We start from the raw sequence: 19,290 nt of genomic DNA on the forward strand, positions 1-19,290 counted from the left end.
CTGTTCCTATATCTGTGAGAAGAATTGCCTTGGCTGGATTCTTACGAGAATATTCTGTGGTAGGTAGTATGTTCTCAAAAGCCAGACAGTGTGAGTTCAAACCCTGTTTCTACTTATTGGCAAAATACCCTGAACCAATGACCTATTCTCTTTCATCTGAATGATAAACAAATAAGCCAAATAGTGCTTAGATGTAAAAACACTTGCATGTGCTTTGAACGCAGGTGGTCTAATATGTGTTAGCTATTACTGCGATGGATATTAAAGTCTATTGTCTAAATGTTGTTTATGTCATTATTGTCCAATTCATATGTGAGTGTAGGCTACAAAAAATTAATTGGTTCAGAGTACAGAGCTCCCTTTATGAATACAATTCAAAAGAATTGAAGTCCTAACCTGTTGGGTCTCAGTCTTCACATTTGTAAAGAGTCTGTGACAGCCACATCTCTGCCTGTTTCCCGGGAGAGTTCACGTGCCTGGCCCATTGTAAGCTCTCAGAACAAATATGCTGCCTGTATGGATGCATGGGGCACACGCGTGTCAGTGACATGGCAAGCTGCAGGGTTCTGTCTTAGGTGGCACCTGGACTAACCTGTGGCCCCTGAGACCTAGTGAAGGGAGGCCCACAGAAGAAGGCAGAGGATGAAGGCTGAGTTGAGTGGTCAGCATTACATCTAGATGATGGGATTCTGGTTAAACCAGCCAAAATGATTCTTGCTGGAGACTGGTCAGGGCCGGAAGACATCATCTGGGAGATGTATAGGGTAAAAGGGCCAGTCAAAGAAACCCACCCTGGCCCTGAAACCAGAGCCAGTGAAAGAAACACCATGGCTAGTAAAAGAAAAACTTTAGCCCTGAATCCAGGAAGATTGGCTAGAAGATATTTCGAGAGCCTGACAGAAGTTTGGTCAAGGAGAAACTCTGTCAGTTTGCATGGGAAACATCTGGGAACTAAGTGCCAATATTACCAATAGTTATCTCTGAAGAATAGAAGTAACTTTAAAATTTTAGAGGTATGTGGGGGTGGGGAGTAGGTAAGTGGCACGTGCTTACTGGAGCTAAGACTGCGTTTGATGTCTTTCCCCCACTTAAAGCAAGAGTTCCTATTTAGATCATTGTAGGCTCTGTGTGGCTCAGGGGGATGCCACCACTATCGCTCACAGAAAGCGGGGTTGAGACAGAAGTGTGACTTTAGATGTTTTCAAGGAACAGGACAGATCTCTATAGTAACCAGAGAGTACGACCTGAAGGGGAAGAGAAGAGGCTAGACCTTGAAATATCTATCAAGGTTTAGACTTCATTTGATTCCTGACTGTTTTTTTCCTAATACTCAGTCACCTTCGGGAATCTTTTGTTTATTCCTTTTCTTGTTTTTTTTAAATTTATTTTTTTATTAAAGATTTCTGTCTCTTCCCCGCCACCGCCTCCCATTTCCCTCCCCCTCCCCCAATCAAGTCCCTCGTCAGGGTTCCCTGCCCTGTGGGAAGTCCAAGGAACCCCCACCTCCATCCAAGTCTAGAAAGGTGAGCATCCAAACTGCCTAGGCTCCCACAAAGCCAGTACGTGCAGTAGCATCAAAACCCCCTTGCCATTGTTCTTGAGTTCTCAGTAGTCCTCATTGTCCGCTATGTTTATTCCTTTTCTAAGGCAGATTCAAGCTGCCCTTAATCCTCAATCATCCTCTTCTTCCCCAGGTCTAAGGACTGCAACAATCTAGTTCAGCTTTGCCCGATGTGTGCTAACTACAACGCCCAGCATGCTGTGCGTTCGCCTCGAGCGCGTCGCGCGTTGCTGACGTAGGTATAGCGCGGGGAATTTCGAGTAGAAGGACTGGGCGGCAGGCCGGTAGCTGGTGGCCTTGTCAGGTGCGACCATGGAGACCCTGGCCGAGCCAAGGTGGCCTCCGGGGCTGTCGATGATGAAGGTGAGTGTCCCAGGAAGGCCGGGGCGCGGACGGCGCTGTTGCGAGCGGGGCGGCCCGGGCCGCGCGCTTCCGCCTCGGCCCTACCCTGGCCGGCCTCGCGACGCCGGGTCCAACGCCCGGGACTGTTCGGGAACGCGCAGCGGGCCTATGCCGTGAGCCCGGGATGGCCGCCCTAACGAACCGGGTGTTTTGGGTTTCAGTCACAAGCACCTCGTCATCAGGATAAAGTCACCGGAACGCGGTGTCAACAATGGTGACAGCTCATCCTTGGAAGACTTCTTGTGTGAACAGTGACACCACGCGTGATTTGGGTGGACATTGCATCTGATGACGTTTTATAATCATATAGCAAAACAGGGGATCTGCTTGCCATGGCTTTCCTTTTCTCGCTGAGGTTCACAAGTGCTCCTCGTTCTTAGCACACTGCAGCCGGTTTCTCCCTGATGTGCCCTGCCTGTTTCAACGACACATCTCTCTTTTATTCAACTTTTATTTATTTTATTAGTTTATGAGACAAGCTTTTACTCTAGTCGTTGGCTGGCCTGGAGTTCGGTAGGACCAGTCTAGCCTCTATCCACCTGATCCAACATCCGGAGCGCTATTTTTTTCACCCTTACCCTTGTAACAATGTTTCTCTGCGTAACAGTCTTGACTGCCCTGGAACTCGCTTTGTAGACCAGGCTGGCCTCAAACTCAGAGAGATCCACCTCTGCCTCCCAAGTGCGGAATTAAAGGTGTCCGCCACCATCGCCCAGCTCGCTGGGTTTATAGTCATGGTCAGTGGCCATCCCTGGCTCACATATTTTTTTTCTTTTTATTATTTATTTATTAAAGATTTCTGCCTCCTCACCCCTACCTCCTCCCATATCCCTCCCCCTCCCCCAATGAAGTCCCCCTCCCTCATCAGTGGCTCACATCTTTTTAAAACGGAGATTAGGACGTAGGCCCAGTACTTAGCCTTTGAGTTTAAGGAATCATTGCACACTGAATTATTTTACTTAAGTAATATTTACTTGGGTGGATATTTTTTATTTTTTATTTATTTTGACTAAGAATCACTTGGTAACCCTCCTGCCCCTGCCCCAGATATAGACTTTCTCCTTACTTTTTATAAAAGCACTGTATTTCCCTAAGATAGGTTTTTGGTTTTTTTTTCTTTTTTGGCTTGTTTCGTGTTTGAGACAAAGTTTTCCCTTGAGTATTCCTGGCTGTCCTGGAACTCCTTCTATAGACCAGGCTGACCCCAAACTCTGTCTCCCAATGCTGGAATTATAATGTGTGTCACCACTGCCCTGCACAAGTTTTTAATAGCTATATGATATTTTATCATATGGATTGTTAATGACAACTTGTTTGTGTTTGATTTTGAGACAGGCTCCCTGTGCAGTCCAGACACACTTGGAGCTTGCTGGCTAGCTCAAGGTGGTGTCTAACTTTTGGATCCTCCTGCTTCTGCCTCTGAAGTGCTAGGTTTAAAAGTGTGTGCCACCATAATGGTATTTACTTATATTTAAATTATTTATTTATTCTAAACAATTACTTATTTCATTTTGTACATTGAGTGTTTCGCCTCATATATGTATGTGTTCTGCATGCATGCCTGGTGCTTGTAGAGGTCAGAAGAGAGCATTGAATCCCTGGAACCAGAGTCATAAATGGTCGTGAGCCGTGGTATGGGTACCAGGAATCCAACCCAGGTCCTCTGCAAGAGCAACTGGTGCTCTTAACTGCTGAGCCATCTCTTCAGTCTCTACAGTTTTTAAGTAACAGAGTCATGTGGCTTAAGAAATACTTAAAATGAAACAGATTTCCTTCCTGGCATGCTCCTCAGTTCCTTTATCTTAGTAACTATAATTTATCACTTCATTGTATTTTTACAGAATTTTCTTCATATGTGCAATACATTCTATTTTTGCTTTTGTTTTTATGAGCAGGGTCTCACAGTGTTGCTCTGGCTGTCTTGAAACTATGTAGATCAGGCTGGTCTTGAACTCACAAGCGCTGGGGAACGTGTGCCACTATCTTTAGCTGTAATCTTTATTTTTATTCATATCGCGTGCGTGCATGCATGCCCGTGTGTGTGTGTGTGTGTGTGTGTGTGTGTGTGTGTGTAGCTCAGGGTGGCAGCCAGGGCCACTTTCATGCTAGACAAGGACTCCACCCTTCAGCTACCTCCTCAACTTCCCAAACATTTATTTCTTGAGAATAAAGCAGCCTACCTTACTATCTTCCTATCATTACTTTACTTAAACTAAAGTTTAAGTTGCAAGAGTGAATCCTATTCTGTTTGGCTTGTTGTCCAATTTGACACTGACTGTAGCTAGCTGTTTTGAAGGCTTCCTCGTGTGGCTGCACTGTGGTGAATCATGCAGTAAGTGTTGAACTACCATGAGGAGGATGGGTATTTCAGTCTCGGAGTCCTACCCCAGCCTCCGAAATGCTAGGACTACAGGTGCATGTGGCCATACCCTGCTAGAGGCTTTTTATTGTTTGACTTTACTAGTTTCCAACTTGATCCTTAAGCTATGTGGTGATGGATTGTTGATGTCTTCCACCAAGTGGTTACCATATGCCAGAGGATGGGGTCTGAAGAGCTAGAGTATGGGAGAAGAAGAGCGGAAATGCAGAGCCCTTTGTGAAGGCCTAACAGTATGGCATGAGAATCCACAGTATCAACTGTACAAAGTGACTGGGGTAATCTGAAATTTGAATTTTTAAGTTTTTGTTTTTAATTGTTTTTGGTTTTTCAAAACAGGGTTTTTCTGTGTAATAGCCCTGGCTTTCCTGGAACTTGTTTTATAGACCTGGCGGGCCTCAAAGATTCACCTACCTCTGCCTCCTGAGTGCTGGGATTAAAGGCCTGCCACCACCACAACTAGAGCAAATTTGAATACTTGTGGGAAGGTTTTTCTCTGTCATTAGACTTTCATGTTTATCTGTTGTTAGATTTTGAATATGTATAACTACAAATAATTGTTTTAGGGAAATAGAGGGAAAGTTGTGTGCCAGGCATTGATTCTGTTGTTGATGTCTTGTTGATATACATGTGTTTTAATATTTCAGACAATAGATGATTTGCTACGCTGTGGGATTTGCTTCGAGTATTTCAACATTGCAGTGATAATTCCCCAGTGCTCTCATAACTGTAAGTACATTTTGTTTTGCGTTAGTAAAAGCACAAAGTAGTTTTCATTAACACTGAAGATTCATTCACATGTTCATTTTTCATCGTCCATTCCTCTATCTTGTACTTTTAGGAAGGTCTATGCCATTACCTCATCTTAAATATGGTAGTTTCTTACAAGGGTCTTACATTTTCTGCCACCCCCCCCCCTTTTGGATATTTTTATATGCTTTTTATTGACTTTACAGCAGTGAAGATTTTGGTAACAATACATGGTTATTTGCTGAGCACTTTAATATGTTAAGCTTTGGGATGTTGCTTTTAGCAGAATGACGGATGAATGTTTCAACCACTTGGTGTGGAATTATAAATCTTAACCTTCAAAAACAATAGGAATGTTGACACGTTTCAGCATGGAATTATATCCCAGTGAGCCTGTCAGGAGGTGAAAATACTGTTAAGTTAAAATTTTGTTAATGCACCTCACTTATTTCCTTTTGTATATAGCACAGTACAGGTAGAATGAACTGACACTCCTGACCAACTGGAGTTGGGAGCTGTGCCTGCCTCCTCTGCCCGGCATTTCAAAAGTATTTTACTGCATATTGCAAGCGAAGGCAGTGGGGAGCAGGATGGAGGAAATCTAAATGTAAATATAGTTTCTATTGAATGAATACTGTTTTTGTATTCTACTATGGCTGGAAAATTGTCAAACCATTGTAATTCAAGGACCATCTGGATTCCCTCAGAATTCCCTCATTGAAGAGTGTTCAGATGGTTTTATCACTTAGCAGCTGGGTGATACTGAAAAGAGTTATGTAGTGGAATTGTTTATCTTCTTTATGACAAATATGTTTTAAATGCTTGGTGTATAAGCTTATTCATTTGTTTACCTGTTTATTAGGTGATGTCGGTTTGCATGCCCTCATAGATATATACGTAGGCAAGTGCTCTGCTGCTGTGTTCAGATTTTGATAGCTCAAGGTTGTGGAGGCTGGTTAACCTGTCATTTAGGCCATCTAGTTTATTGAATATTTAGATTATGAACTTTTTTTGTCTTCTGCTTTCAAGTGGGTATTTGTCTTGGAAAGTTAAAAATCAGTTCAGTTTGGCTTAAAAAAAGGTGGTTTAATTGGGAAAAAGCTTTGACAGAAAGTTCTGTAAAGTCATAAGATGTTGGCAAGTGTCAGCTTTGCAGATAGATACACCTGCGCTTGGCTTCTGAGTGCCACTTACCAAGTGGAGGAGTTTAAAATTATTGTCCAACATTTCTCTAAGTGGAAAAGACTGCGGAGTAATTTTTACTTCAGATAGTTCTGAGAGCTAATATGCCGAACTTGAGGCTGTGGAAGATGGTTTAGTAGGCAAAGTAAGGACATGAATTCTGATCCCTACTACCCACTACAAAGTTTCTGCACCCCGATAAGCCTCTCCTCCTATGCAATAATCCAAATCAGACCGAATCAAACTGAATTAGAAAAACCCACATTTAATGGATAGAAACGCTCCTGGATGACTTTCCAGCCCCCTAGAGAGGAGACGGTAAAGGAAGACCAGAAAACCACTTGTTTGTTCTGTGGGAAAGGCAATTTAAATACCCTGTGGTTGGCCTTGAGCATCTCTGGGGAGGGATCATTGGTGGGCTTTCTCAGGAATGGGGTCTGGACTGAGGCAAGTCCAGGGGAGGGGGCTTGGGGTAGAGCTTCTATACAAACATTCCAGACTCTTTGGACATGTGGATGCCAGGGGCTAGAGTGAAACCTTCACCCAAACATCCACATAAAAGCCAAGGGTAGTGATGTAAACCTATAACCTTAGCACTTGTGTTCAGAGACAGGTGAATCCTGGGGCCTCGCTCTAGTCAACCTACCTGGAAAAACAACAGTAACAACAGAGAATTTCAGGTTCAGTAAGAGACTTTGTCTCAAAAATAAGATGAAAGGTGATTGAGGAGGACACACAACATTGGCATCCATGCAAGTGCTTCCTCATATAATAGCCATACCAAAACCAAAACAAAACAAAACAAAACCCTCACTGCTTGGCTCATTTTGAGTGTATCATTACTTTATCTGTTGCTGTGATAAAACACCATAATGAAGGCAACTTTTGGAAGGAAGGGTTTATTTGATGTGTACCTCCCAGAGAGATAAGAGTCCATCATGATCTCGACAGGGAATTGTGGCTGCAGGCAAGCGTAGAGCCTGAGGGCTCCCATCTTATACCATAAATAGGAAGTGGAGAGATGGAACTTGAAATGGACAGTGTCTTTAAACTCTCAAAGCCTGCTCCCAGTGACTAACTTCCTCCAGCAATGCCACATTTCCTAAGTCTTTCTAAAGCATTACCAGCTGGGAACCAAGTATTCAAATGCCTGAGAAAAATGTAGGCCATTTCATTGAAACCACCACAATGTGCAAGTTAAGACTGCCCATTGGTTTCCGGCTGCCCAGACCCAAAATAATCACACAGAAACTATATGAATTAAAACACTGCTTGGTCTATTATCTTAGGCTTCTATTAACTCTTACTAACTCTTACATATTACATTAACCCTTTTCTATTATTCTGTGTATCGCCACAAGGCTATGGCTTACTGGTTACCCAGTAAGTTCTGGTGTCTGTCTTCTTCTGCAGCTACATGGTGTCTTTCTGTTTCTGCCTACTCTATCTCTTCCAGCCTGACTATATTTTGCCCTGCTATAGGCTGAAGCAGCTTCTTTTATTAACCATGGTAGTAAAACATATTCACAGCATACAGAGGGGAATCCCACATCAATAATGGGTCTTTACAAATGTTAGTTTCCTTCCAGGTAGAGTCATATTAATAGCCACGATCAACATTGGGGATTGTTCCTAAATAAACTTTAATATCTTTACAAACAATAAAAATCATACATTAAAATGAGCATATTCAGTGAGTTCTGACAGATATGTCATATAACAAGTACAGTAAGTTTCTTCAACAGATAATGTGGTCTTTGAAATACCCATAGATCTGTCTATAGCTAGATCTATCATGTGGTATTGTCTTGAATTGATAGGATTGATGGGTCTGAATCCTATTTGTTTATTGCTCCTTACACATTCCAGGATTCATCATGGTAAATCAGTTTATTCTGTTTCACTCTGCTTGTTTGTGTTTAGTTATTAAAGTTTGAATGAATTAAGAAGCAGGTTAGTTAAACTGAATCCAAAGTCACTGTGTTGCTGTTCCAGATGAGGGTCACAAAATTAGGCAGAGCACATTCTGGAATGCTGGTCCTTAGTTGGTTGGATGGTGTTTTCTTACTAGCTAAAAATAATTATTAAATTTTTGTTGAAATAATATGATTTAAAGTGATGTAGTTTTTTTAAAAAAACCATCCACATCCACTGAATTAATGTAAGTGAGAGTCTGGGAAACTAAGTTAAAAGGAGTAACCATCCCTGTAGATGCCTGAGTTCAGCAACCATGGTTAGGAATTTGTGGCTTAAAATATTGCCTGGGAGACTTACTGTCTTAATTACTTTTCTGTTGCTGTTGAAAGATATAATGATCAAGGCAACTTACAGGAGCAAGAATTTATTTGGGATTACAGTTTCAGAGGTTTAGAGTCCATGGCAATCATGGTGGGAAGCATGGCAACAGGCAGGCAATATGGTGCTGGGGCAGTAGCTGAGAGGTCACATTTTGATCCACAACCATGAGATGAGGTAGAGAGACCTGACTGGAAATGGCCCGAGTCTTTTGACACTTCAGAGTCCACCCCTAGTGATAGATCTTCTTCAACAAAGTCACACTTTCTAATCCTTCCCTAACAGTTCCACCAAGTGGCTTATGGGGCCATTTTCGTTCAATCCACTATATTCCACTCTCTGACCTCCATAGACTGGTGGCCATACAATAATGCAAAAATGCATTTTGTCAAGCTTCAAAAGTCTCTATAGTTTTTCAGTCACAACACAATTTAAAAGTCCAAATTCTGTTTTGAAACTCAAGGTAGTGTTTTAATTGTTACTTCCTGTAAACTCAAAATCAGAAAGCAAATTACATAATTCCAGCATACAGTGACATAGAATATACCTTGCCATCCAAAATGGAGAAGAAGGGGCATAGTGAGGAAATACTGGGCCAATACACAGCTGAAACCCAGAAGGACAAACTCCAAATCTTCTAGCTTTTTGTCTGATGTCAGGCCAGGATTTAGAGGGTTCTTTCCTTCCATTCCAACTTTGCTGACTGCAGCACACTCCTTGTTCTTGGGCTCCCTGTGTATAGCTCTCCTTGGCAGATATCCCAGGGCTCTGGTATTTCTAATATCTTGGGGTCTCCCAGCATAGTCCAGGCTTCACTGTCACAGCTTCATGCTTTCAGGGCCTTTCAGGGCATTCCTGTGGCAGGCTCTATTTAGCTTTGGAGGAAGATTCCACAACTACTATACTTGTGTATCCTCATGACTGAAAGCAAGAATCTTGTTGATAACACAAATTTTACTGCCCAGTTGGCAAAGAGCCTAGTCCCTCCTTGAATTACATTTGTAGAAGCTTTCCTTTGTTTTTAGCAGCAAAAAATTCCTCAGGCATTTCCTTGTTGGATGGGGTCTTGCCCTGAGTGCACCCCTCCCTTTATTGTATAACAGTTCTTTCTTTAGTCTTCTCAGCTCTTTCAGCAGTCCTTGACTCTGACATTAAATTTTCTGCTGTTCTTTTTCTTCTCAAACTACATTTTGTGTTACCCCCCCCTTGCCCCCACAGTTTTGTTCCACTTGCTCTTTTTCACGTAGACTTGCATAAGAGGGATTGCTAAGAACTACTTGACTGAATCAGTATTCAACTGTCTTAAAATCTCTTCTACCAAGGAAATTAATCTGTTTTTAATTTAGGACAAGTGTGAAAAGTAGCCACATTCTTTGCGAGAATATCACAAGAATGCTTTCTATTTCAGTTGCTAATATTGTTCCCCTCTAAAACCTTTTGAGCTGGCCTTCATCGTCCCACATTGCTCTCAGCACTGTTGCCTTCCAAGCTCCTACTAGGATGGCCCACTAAGCCCTACTTCAACTGCTTTCCTAGTCTAAAGTCTCAAAGTCATCCACATTCCACCTCCCCAAAACAAACAAACAAACCCACCCCAGTATGGTCAGACCTTTCAGAATATTACCCCACTCCTGGAACCAACTTTCAGATCTTTCCAGCAACTGTCAGTCACACTTCAGGTGTTCTCTTTGATGCTGTCTCCAGTGGCTTCAGTATAGTTTTTTTTTTATTTTTTTTGTTCTGGCTCCTGAGGTGCTTTCTGCCTGTGGTCTCTCCTCCCTGTAGTGCTGCCTGTCTAGTTTTTTGAGGGGAGGGGTAGCAGTTTAGCCTGTGACCTTGCTTTTCTGATTTTCTGATGAATCTGAGGAGAGTTGTTGGCTTTTCAGGTTGCTCACAACTGAATGGCAACTTCCAGCTTCTTTGCAATGCCCAGAGGCTCTCAACCTGTCTTTTGCCTGTCCTTGTCCATAATATGGCCCTTCCTATTTTCCCCTTGGGGCTGTTGTTGGAGCCAGCAATACTTTATTTTTGAATACTTGCACCATCAAAATCATACTGTTTTTGTTTCTCCAACTAAATTGATATGTTTTTAATAAGGCTCCTTACTTAATTCAGCTGAGCTTTGGCTTCATGTAAAGGAGCCACCATTGAGGTATCATCTATTACACCAGATAGTTTCCTTTGGGAATACATCGTACATTGCCTCAGCTATGAAGAATTTAGTAGATACTTATTTCCTGCTTGAGTTGTAATGTAGTTGCCCTGTACTTTGTTGGCTAAGGTAAAAAACCTTAGCCCTGTCTGTTGTTTTGACACTTGCCACCCAAGTACTTGTTAAGCATAGGGTGGTGGGCATCACAGGGTTAGTTAGGGTGTAGGTATCTGGCACATGTATTAAGTAAACCTAGGGCATCTGTGTGTACTGTGGTTCATAAATGGAACAAAGAGGGAGTGGTTTGTGCTCACAGCGTTGTGAGAGCTTAGAAATTTCATTGTACTAGATGTGTTTTCTTAACAGTGCTTTTAGTTACACATATAAATACTTGTGGAGCAAGAAGGTGCTAGAAACTTAAAATTATAATTATAATGATATAATGCTGGAAGTACTCTAGTCTTGGGCCAGAATTTTGTTAATAGTCAGATTCCTATGTTACTGAATAGCATAACTTCCTATGTTGCAATTTGTGTCTTTTTACAGATTGTTCTCTCTGTATAAGAAAATTTTTGTCCTATAAAACTCAGTGCCCAACTTGTTGTGTGGTAAGTTTTTCTTTTCTTTGTAAAAATTTTGTTGATTGGAACAATTTATTTTTTGCTTTCTGTGTCCACAAAAATGCACGGGATTATATGTAGTGACTGAGTTAAACCATTTGACTGTTTCCAGGAAAGACTTCCGAAGTATATATAAGAGATCTGGGTTTTGTTCCACTTCTCATCAAGGGTTTTGATAACCTTAATGTATTTTGTGAGGTAGAAGACTGTAGTACTCTTTGACTCCTACAATTTATGTTTTTATGGTTCCTAACTTTTTATAATTTCTCACTTTGGATGAACACTACTGGTGGGATTCTTTGTTTGTGAAGAACTGATATTTGTATTTGTAGAGGAGGTAGGAGATTGATGGCAACTGGGCTTAACCTGGTCTCTTAGCGCCCTCCCAGACCAGCCCTTCAGAACAAACATTAGCAAGTGTGCTGACTGTCCCTGAGACTGTTCTTGCAGTTAGAACAGGCAGAGAATGAGATGGAACGGGAGATTAAACCTGTGTCTGGGGAAGGAAAGAAGGGACAGGGCTCTCTTGAAAAGGACACTGGGGAGCTGGAGGTGTGACTGCTCTGGCTGGTACAGCTTGTCAGGATGTCACTGAACTTGTCTAAACTGTTTCCTTGTGCTAAACAGTGCAGTTGCTTCCAACCTTGGAGGTCTTTGCCACTGCTGTGCTGCCTTTGTTCAGCTGGACTTAGCACCAGTGTGTACCAGACAACATCCATGCTGCAGTGCCAGATGGTGTTTCTGTAGTTTTGAGTTCTTATTTTTTAACCTTCTTTGAATAGTTAGTGCCTCTTCCAGTGTTATTACTTAAAAGCCTCTCCTGTTGCTGAGTAAATTGGGGAAAGCTAGTTTTGGTATTTTGAAGAAAAATCCTTGTTCATGTTGGGTTTTTGTTTTAGTGCAGAGTAAACAGCAAATAGTTTTAACATGCTTTTGAGAACTGCAATCAGGCTTCCAGTTAGCAGGTCCTACCTAATTCACTGGCTTAAAAGTTCCATGTTAGTATGAGATGAATCTACTTTATTTAGAAGACTAGTGGGACAGAGAGCCCCAGGAGGACAGGTCAGACATTTTGAAATCAGAATTGTGACAAGTTAATTATTGTTTATGACCTCCATCTTTTGTTTTTCTTTTCTAGGCAGTAACAGAACCAGACCTGAGAAATAATCGTCTTTTAGATGAACTGGTAAAAAGCATGAATTTTGCACGGTATGATTCAGTTTCGTGACTAACCTCTAACTGCCTTTGCCCTTTATGTGTGCCTCTTTTCCATCCCCATTCAGTTAGGGAGTGCAGGGTTACACACTGGAGCAGAAGAAGGGAAGTGGCAATAGCCACTGCACACATGAGAAAGTTCTAATATGTAGTCATAGGGGTTTTTCTATTTGATAGAAAATCTCCTCTTTTGAATAATTAAGAATTAAAGTGTGGATAAATTGACTATTTATAGTTGATGCTGTATTGCTTCTGGGTTCTTAGGGTTTGAGTGGACAGTGCTAGAGAATATATGTGTCTTTGCAGTTGTGTATACTAACTGTATTTGGTTCTATTTGTATGTTTTAACCTATTAATCAGATTTGCTCAGCATGTGTAATATGGTATGCTGTGTGTGATGTGCAACTGCTTCTCTGTAAAGCTCTTATACATAGCTTTGCTTCTTAACTTTCAAATGCATGAGTGTGTGACTGTGAATGTGGTCACCCAATGGGATATAAAAAGGCATGCTTTACCAAACATATCTTGCATTGTTTTAATCATGTTATTAGTCACATGCCCATGTATAGGACTTCTTGGCTTGTTGTAACATTCTTGGAGATATCTTAACCTTGCCTCTAAAAATGTCACCAGACTGCTATTAGAATTGCACATTTATTCGTAGGTTTGTATCCTAAAGATGATTACGTTTGGCACTCTGAACTCTCCTGACATTCATTTCAGTAACTCTGGTTAGCTTTTTTCTTAGTGAGGTCACATAAGGGTGGTGTACTATTCTAGATTAAGAAACTATATGGTTCTCTGATTCTCTTATTGAAGAGAGCTTTCTTACTGTAAAGTCTCTTGTTTGTTAGGACTTTTTTGGGGGGTGGGGAATATGTATAGATGTGACATGTGTACTTGTTCATGTGGGTACACTTGCCTGTGTGTGAGGGTATGGAAGCTAGAGATCAGTATTGGGTGCCTTTCTTTGATCACTCCCCTCATTTTGGGGAAGTGTTTCTTACTGACTTGAAGTTCAAAATTTTGGTAGGCTGACTAGCTAATAAGTTTCAGGGGTCTGCCTATTCCTGCCTGGCCAGCCCCAGCTTTTTATGGGGGTTCTGGTGCTTAAACTCAGATTGTCTTGCTTCCACCAAAGTCACTTAATAACTGAGCCATCTCCTCAACTTGTTTTTGTTTTGTTTTATTTTGCTTTTTAAGATTTATTTTTATGTGTCTGTGTATTTGAAGACCCCAAATGGATTCTGTCATTTTCTTGTGCTTGCCTTCTTGGCAGTACCATTGCCAGCACCATCCTTGAGGGGCATGTTTCTTGGATGTTCACCGTGTACAGTGCTGCGGACTTATCTGCAAAATTAGTAAGAATGAAATAGAAGTTAATCGATAGCATTACTTGTTTAAATGCTGTCTAAGATTGATGAGGGGAGAAGTTTAATCTTATGACTAAAATGTAAGGTATTTATATTGCTTGTTGATTTTGTTTCTTGTCTTTCCCATCTGCCATTTCCATTTTATATGCCATTCTGATTTTTAAAAATTTAATATTCTAAATTGAATAATAAGAAGATGTGGGAAATAATTTGAGAGGTTTCAGATACAGGATGATGTGGATCTTTTATATTTTCTTTTGACCTTTGGCATTCATTTTTAAAGAGCACACTTTTTCTTGGTTCATTTTAATTTAAAGTAGTGTCCTAACCTTCATTCTAGCATTTGGACCCTGTGTTTAGGGAAGAAATTCTTTTTTTGTTGTTGTTTTTTGTTTTTCAAGACAAGATTTCTCTGGATAGCTTTGAAACCTGTCCTGGTACTCGCTCTGTAGCCCAGGCTGGCCTTGAACTCACAGAGATCTACCTGCCTCTGCCTCCTGAGTACTGGGATTATTAAAGGCGTGTGCTACCACCACCAGGGAAGAAATTCTTTTTTTTTTTTTTTGATGATGAGAGAAGCACCTGGCTTTTTAATTTATTTTTTATTATTTATTTATTTATTAAAGATTTCTGTCTCCTTCCTGCCACCGCCTCCCATTTCCCTCCCCCTCCCCCCATCAAGTCCCCTTCTCTCTTCAGCCCGAATAGCAGTTAGGGTTCTCTGCCCTGTGGGGAGTCCAAGGACCTCCCACTTCCTTCCAGGTCTAGTAAGGTGAACATCCAAACAGCCTAGGCTCCCACAAAGCCAGTATGTGCAGTAGGATCAAAACCTAGTGCCATTGTTCTTGACTTCTCAGCAGTCCTCATTGTCTGCTATGTTCAGCAAGTCCGGTTTTATCCCATGCTTTTTCAGACCCAATCCAGCTGACCTTGGTGAGTTCCTGATAGAACATCCCCATTGTCACAGTGTGTGGGTGCACCCCTCATGGCCCTGAGTTCTTTGCTCGTGCTCTCTCTCCTTCTGCTCCTGATTTGGACCTTGGGGTTTCAGTCCGGTGCTCCAATGTGGGTCTCTGTCTCTGTCTCCTTTCATCACCTGATGAAGGTTAATATCCAGGAGGATGCCTATATGTTTTTCTTTGGGTTCACCTTCTTATTTAGCTTCTCTAGGATCACTAATTATAGGCTTAATGTCCTTTATTTATGGCTAGAAACCAATTATGAGTGAGTACATCCCATGTTCCTCTTTTTGGGTCTGGCTTACCTCACTCAGGGTAGTGTTTTCTATTTCTGTCCATTTGCATGCAAAATTCAAGAAGTCATTGTTTTTTACTGCTGAGTAGTACTCTAATATGTATATATTCCATACTTTCTTCATCCATTCTTCCATTGAAGGGCATCTCCAAAATATATAAAGAACTCAAGAAACTAGACTGTAAAAGGCTAATCAACCCAATTATAAAATGGGGCACTGAGCTGAACAGAGAATTCTCAACAGAAGAAGTTCAAATGGCCAAAAGACACTTAAGGTCGTGCTCAACTTCCTTAGCTATCAGGGAAATGTAAATCAAGACAACTTTAAGATACCATCTTACACCTGTCAGAATGGCTAAAATAAAAAACACCAATGATAGCCTTTGCTGGAGAGGTTGTGGAGAAAGGGGTACCCTCATCCATTGCTGGTGGGAATGCAAACTGTGCAACCGCTTTGGAAAGCAGTGTGGCGGTTTCTCAGGAAATTCGGGATCAACTTACCCCTGGACCCAGCAATACCACTCTTGGGAATACACCCAAGAGATGCCCTATCATATTATAAAAGTATATGCCCAACTGTGTTCATAGCACCATTGTTTGTAATAGCCAGAACCTGGAAAGCTTGGCCCAGTAGCTCAAGCTTCTTATTAATTAATTCTTATAACTTATATCAGCTCATATTTCTTGTCTATGTTAGCCACATCTCTTGGTACCTTATTCGACCGAGATAGTCACATCTTGCTTTCTCTGCGTCTGGGTCACAACTTCAGACTAAAATTTTCCTCTTCCCATGATTCTCAACTGTCATGCCTCTATTTCCTGCCTGGTTGCCGTCACCCTGCTTATACTTCCTGCCTGGCTACTGTATTAAAAATAATACAAGTGACAGGATAAAAGATCATTGCCCCACATCACCCCCCTTTTTTAAAAAAAAACAACAATTCTGAATCTGATACCTTTTGTTTAGCTTTTCTCCTGACCATTATCCGTAACAACTTGTAACCAACATTCTAAACAAAGGAAAATATCCATAGTACATTTTTTAGGATTGTGGCCATAGTTTTTCAGGCTACTTCCTGCTGTTCAGGGTCACTGATAATCTTATGGGTACCTAAAGAAAATTTAGAATTATGATCAAGTCCTGACTGGAGTATCTTGAGAGGCTTGATCATCTCAAGCAATAGTCTTGAATCTGTTCTGGATGTAGAACTCAGACATCTGGGCCATCTTCTCCTATTAGATATTTCTCAAGGGGTTGGGAAGAAATTCTTAATCTTAACCTTTGAACAAAAGTTTAGTTAGATTTTTTTGTTGTTGTGTTTTGAAAGGAGAGCATCCTTTTTGCCCTAAGTGGTAAAGTATTATTTCTTTTTTCTTTTTTTTTTTTTAGAGTCCAGTCTCCATCTATAGCATCGGTATTACGAATTGTTTGGGTTGGTCAAGTTTGGAGTTCTCTTTTGATACTCCAAATGTAAGAATTTACGCGTTTTAGTCCCACCCATTTTCAAGGCGGTCAATGACTCTTAGGGGATGGATGAGTTATTTTCTCTCTCTCTCTCTCTCTCCCTCCCTCCCTCCCTCCCTCCCTCCCTCCCCTCTCTTTCTCTCCCTCGCTTCCTTCTCCTCTCCCCTTCCCTCCCCTCCTCTTCTTTTTCTTTGACAGTGTTTCTCTGTGTAACTCCCTGGTTTTCGTGGAACTTCCTCTGTAGACCAGGCTGACCTTAACCTCAAAGATCTTCCTGCCTCTGCTTCCCTAGTTCTGGGATTAAAGGCATGCGCCACGACAACCTGGTGGCAAGGAGTCATTTACTTTAGTACCCATTGATAAACTGTCTCTGCTCTAGTAAGTAATCCCAGACCTATTCTCATGCAAACAACCCTAAGGAAACTTAGTAGGTGGGGGGAAAAAAGAGAAGTAAGAAGCATGATAGGACCAGGACTTGTTGGGAAGAAGATTTCTGAGGAAGTTGGTAGGGTTAATAGGGAGTAAGGGAGGTGAATATGGTCAGTGTACAGTTTTACATGTTTGAAATTGTCAGAGAATTTACAAAAGCATTTTAGATGACAATTATAGCAGAGAATACTCTTAGCATCTCACAAACAGGATGTGGTTGTTGTGGTTGTGATGTCATTTACAGCATGCTGACTTTTGCATTCAGGTGGCACTGTGTAGTGATATTTTAATAAATAAAGCTTGCCTGAAGTCCAGAGAGTAAAATAGCCTCACTGATCAGTCATACAGACCAGGCAGTGGTGACACACACATTTAATCCCGGTAGCCACACTAATTTGCCATAGAAACCGGCAGTAGTGGTGCAAGCCTTTAATCCCAGCACTAGAGAGGAATATAAGACGGGAGGAGACAGCTCTCAGTCTCATTCTGAGATTCCTAGAGGCAGGATTACCATTTCGGACTGAGGACTGAGGACTGAGGTAGAGGTAAGAGACAGTGACTGGCTGTTTTGTTTTTCTGACCTTCAGGTTGAACACCAATTTCTGTCTCTGGATTTTTATTAATTGTGCTGTAGCACTGGACTCCAGTTCTATTTCTCTAGTTATGATTATAATCAGGAGATTTCCCCTTTTGACCCCTGTGTCTTCATCTGAAAAGATAAATGGCGCTGTTGATGGGATTACAGATGAGAGTTATATACAGGTCTTTGTGATCATACTTGGTACAGAGGGATCCAAAACCAGCTTCCTTTTACCACTGTGCATTTCCATCTCACACATTAATGCTCTAAAGTGCTATTAAGAATGCATTCTAGGGGCTGGAGAAAGAGCTCTTGCTGCTCTCCAGAGCTCGGGGATTTGATTCTTAGTACCCACATGGCAGCTCATAAAAGGTCTCTAACTCCAGTCCCAGGAGACTCAATGTCTTCTAGCCTCTAGTGTATTGCATACACATGGTACACAGATATATGTAGGTAAAAACTCATGCATGTAACATAAAAAGAAAAGAAAAAGAGAATGTGCTTTAGTGACCACTGTCTTCTTCATTAATGGTTCTAAACTGCTGTTTGTATGTTTCACATCAGAGCAAACATTTGTAGGTACTCTAATGGAGTAGCTAGATTCATTATATGGCCTTAATGACTTATGCACCTGAGATATATTGTGAGTTTTTATTCTTGACCACATTCTAAAGAGGTGAGGTTACTTGTGTAGTTAACAAGTTGGCAAGCTTCTTCTATACTTGTTGAGTAACAATATTCAGAGCAAGATGCCCTGTGACGGCTAGTTTTTGGGCTCTGTCAGCTATCCGAGATCTAATTTGTATGCTTTCCAACTAAATGCCTTAGACCTGGGACTTTATTTACCCATATGTACAATGAAATGCTGATTCCTCTCTGATAATCTTTCTAGCTCTAAAAGTTCATAATCTGTCCATGAGATATCTGAGTGCCTGTGATGAATGCTGTTAGGTTCTGCAGGGCCATATCACTTTGATAAGAACTCATATGAGTGATGGAAAGTAACCAATTCTGTTTAAATGTAAATATCAATTTAGAAATTAACATTTTCATTCAACTTATTTTAGGGTATATGAATCATACAATGTTTTGGTTTTAGATGTCCTCTGTTTTCATGTTTTTCAAGTCTTCAAACCTCAGACTCTTGTCAACAGTTTATTTCATATTTATCCTTAAGCGTCCTAAGAGCAAGTAATGCTTCACATGTGCAAAGGGGACTGCTGATACTCTTCTCTGTTCCATACCTGCTCTGACGTGTGCTGTGACTCTGAATAGCAGCATTGGGGTGTGTGTGTTGAACATGTGTGTGCCATGTATGTGTATGGAGATGTTATGGAATATTAGGTGAAGATGTGTTATGTTTGTTTATGCTGTGGAATATTTATTTAATGATGCAAAGATGTGTTGCATTCTATTATGTTGCATTTGTTTAACTCTGTGAAACTGTGTTACTTTGCCTGCCTAAAACACCTGATTGATCTAATAAAGAGCTAAATGACCAATAGCTAGGCAGGAGAGAGAAATGGGTGGGGCTGATAGGCAGAGAGAATAAATAGAAGGAGAGAGAGAAAAGAGAGGAGCAAGAAAATTAGGAGAGGAGGATATCAGGGGCCAGCTACATAGCCGGACATGGAA

The 19,290-nt window shown here is 41.2% G+C and overlaps 1 protein-coding gene across 2 annotated transcripts in view; it reads left to right on the forward strand.

Moving 5' to 3' along the window:
* The first annotated feature begins 1,809 nt into the window (after positions 1–1,809).
* LOC121442694 (E3 ubiquitin-protein ligase RAD18-like) overlaps positions 1,810–19,290 on the forward strand; it is an 87,104-nt gene continuing 69,623 nt past the window's right edge. For both annotated transcript variants that reach the window (XM_041644303.1, XM_041644304.1), the window contains exons 1-4: positions 1,810–1,924; positions 4,988–5,069; positions 11,266–11,327; positions 12,478–12,548. In XM_041644303.1, the coding sequence (XP_041500237.1) occupies positions 1,874–1,924; positions 4,988–5,069; positions 11,266–11,327; positions 12,478–12,548 (266 nt within the window). In that variant the 5' untranslated portion in view covers positions 1,810–1,873. The remainder of the gene's footprint in view (positions 1,925–4,987; positions 5,070–11,265; positions 11,328–12,477; positions 12,549–19,290) is intronic.

This window comes from Microtus oregoni, unplaced genomic scaffold, assembly GCF_018167655.1.
Source record: "Microtus oregoni isolate MIOR12 unplaced genomic scaffold, Mior012 000094F_ref0000399, whole genome shotgun sequence".
Classification (NCBI taxonomy): Eukaryota; Metazoa; Chordata; class Mammalia; order Rodentia; family Cricetidae; genus Microtus; species Microtus oregoni.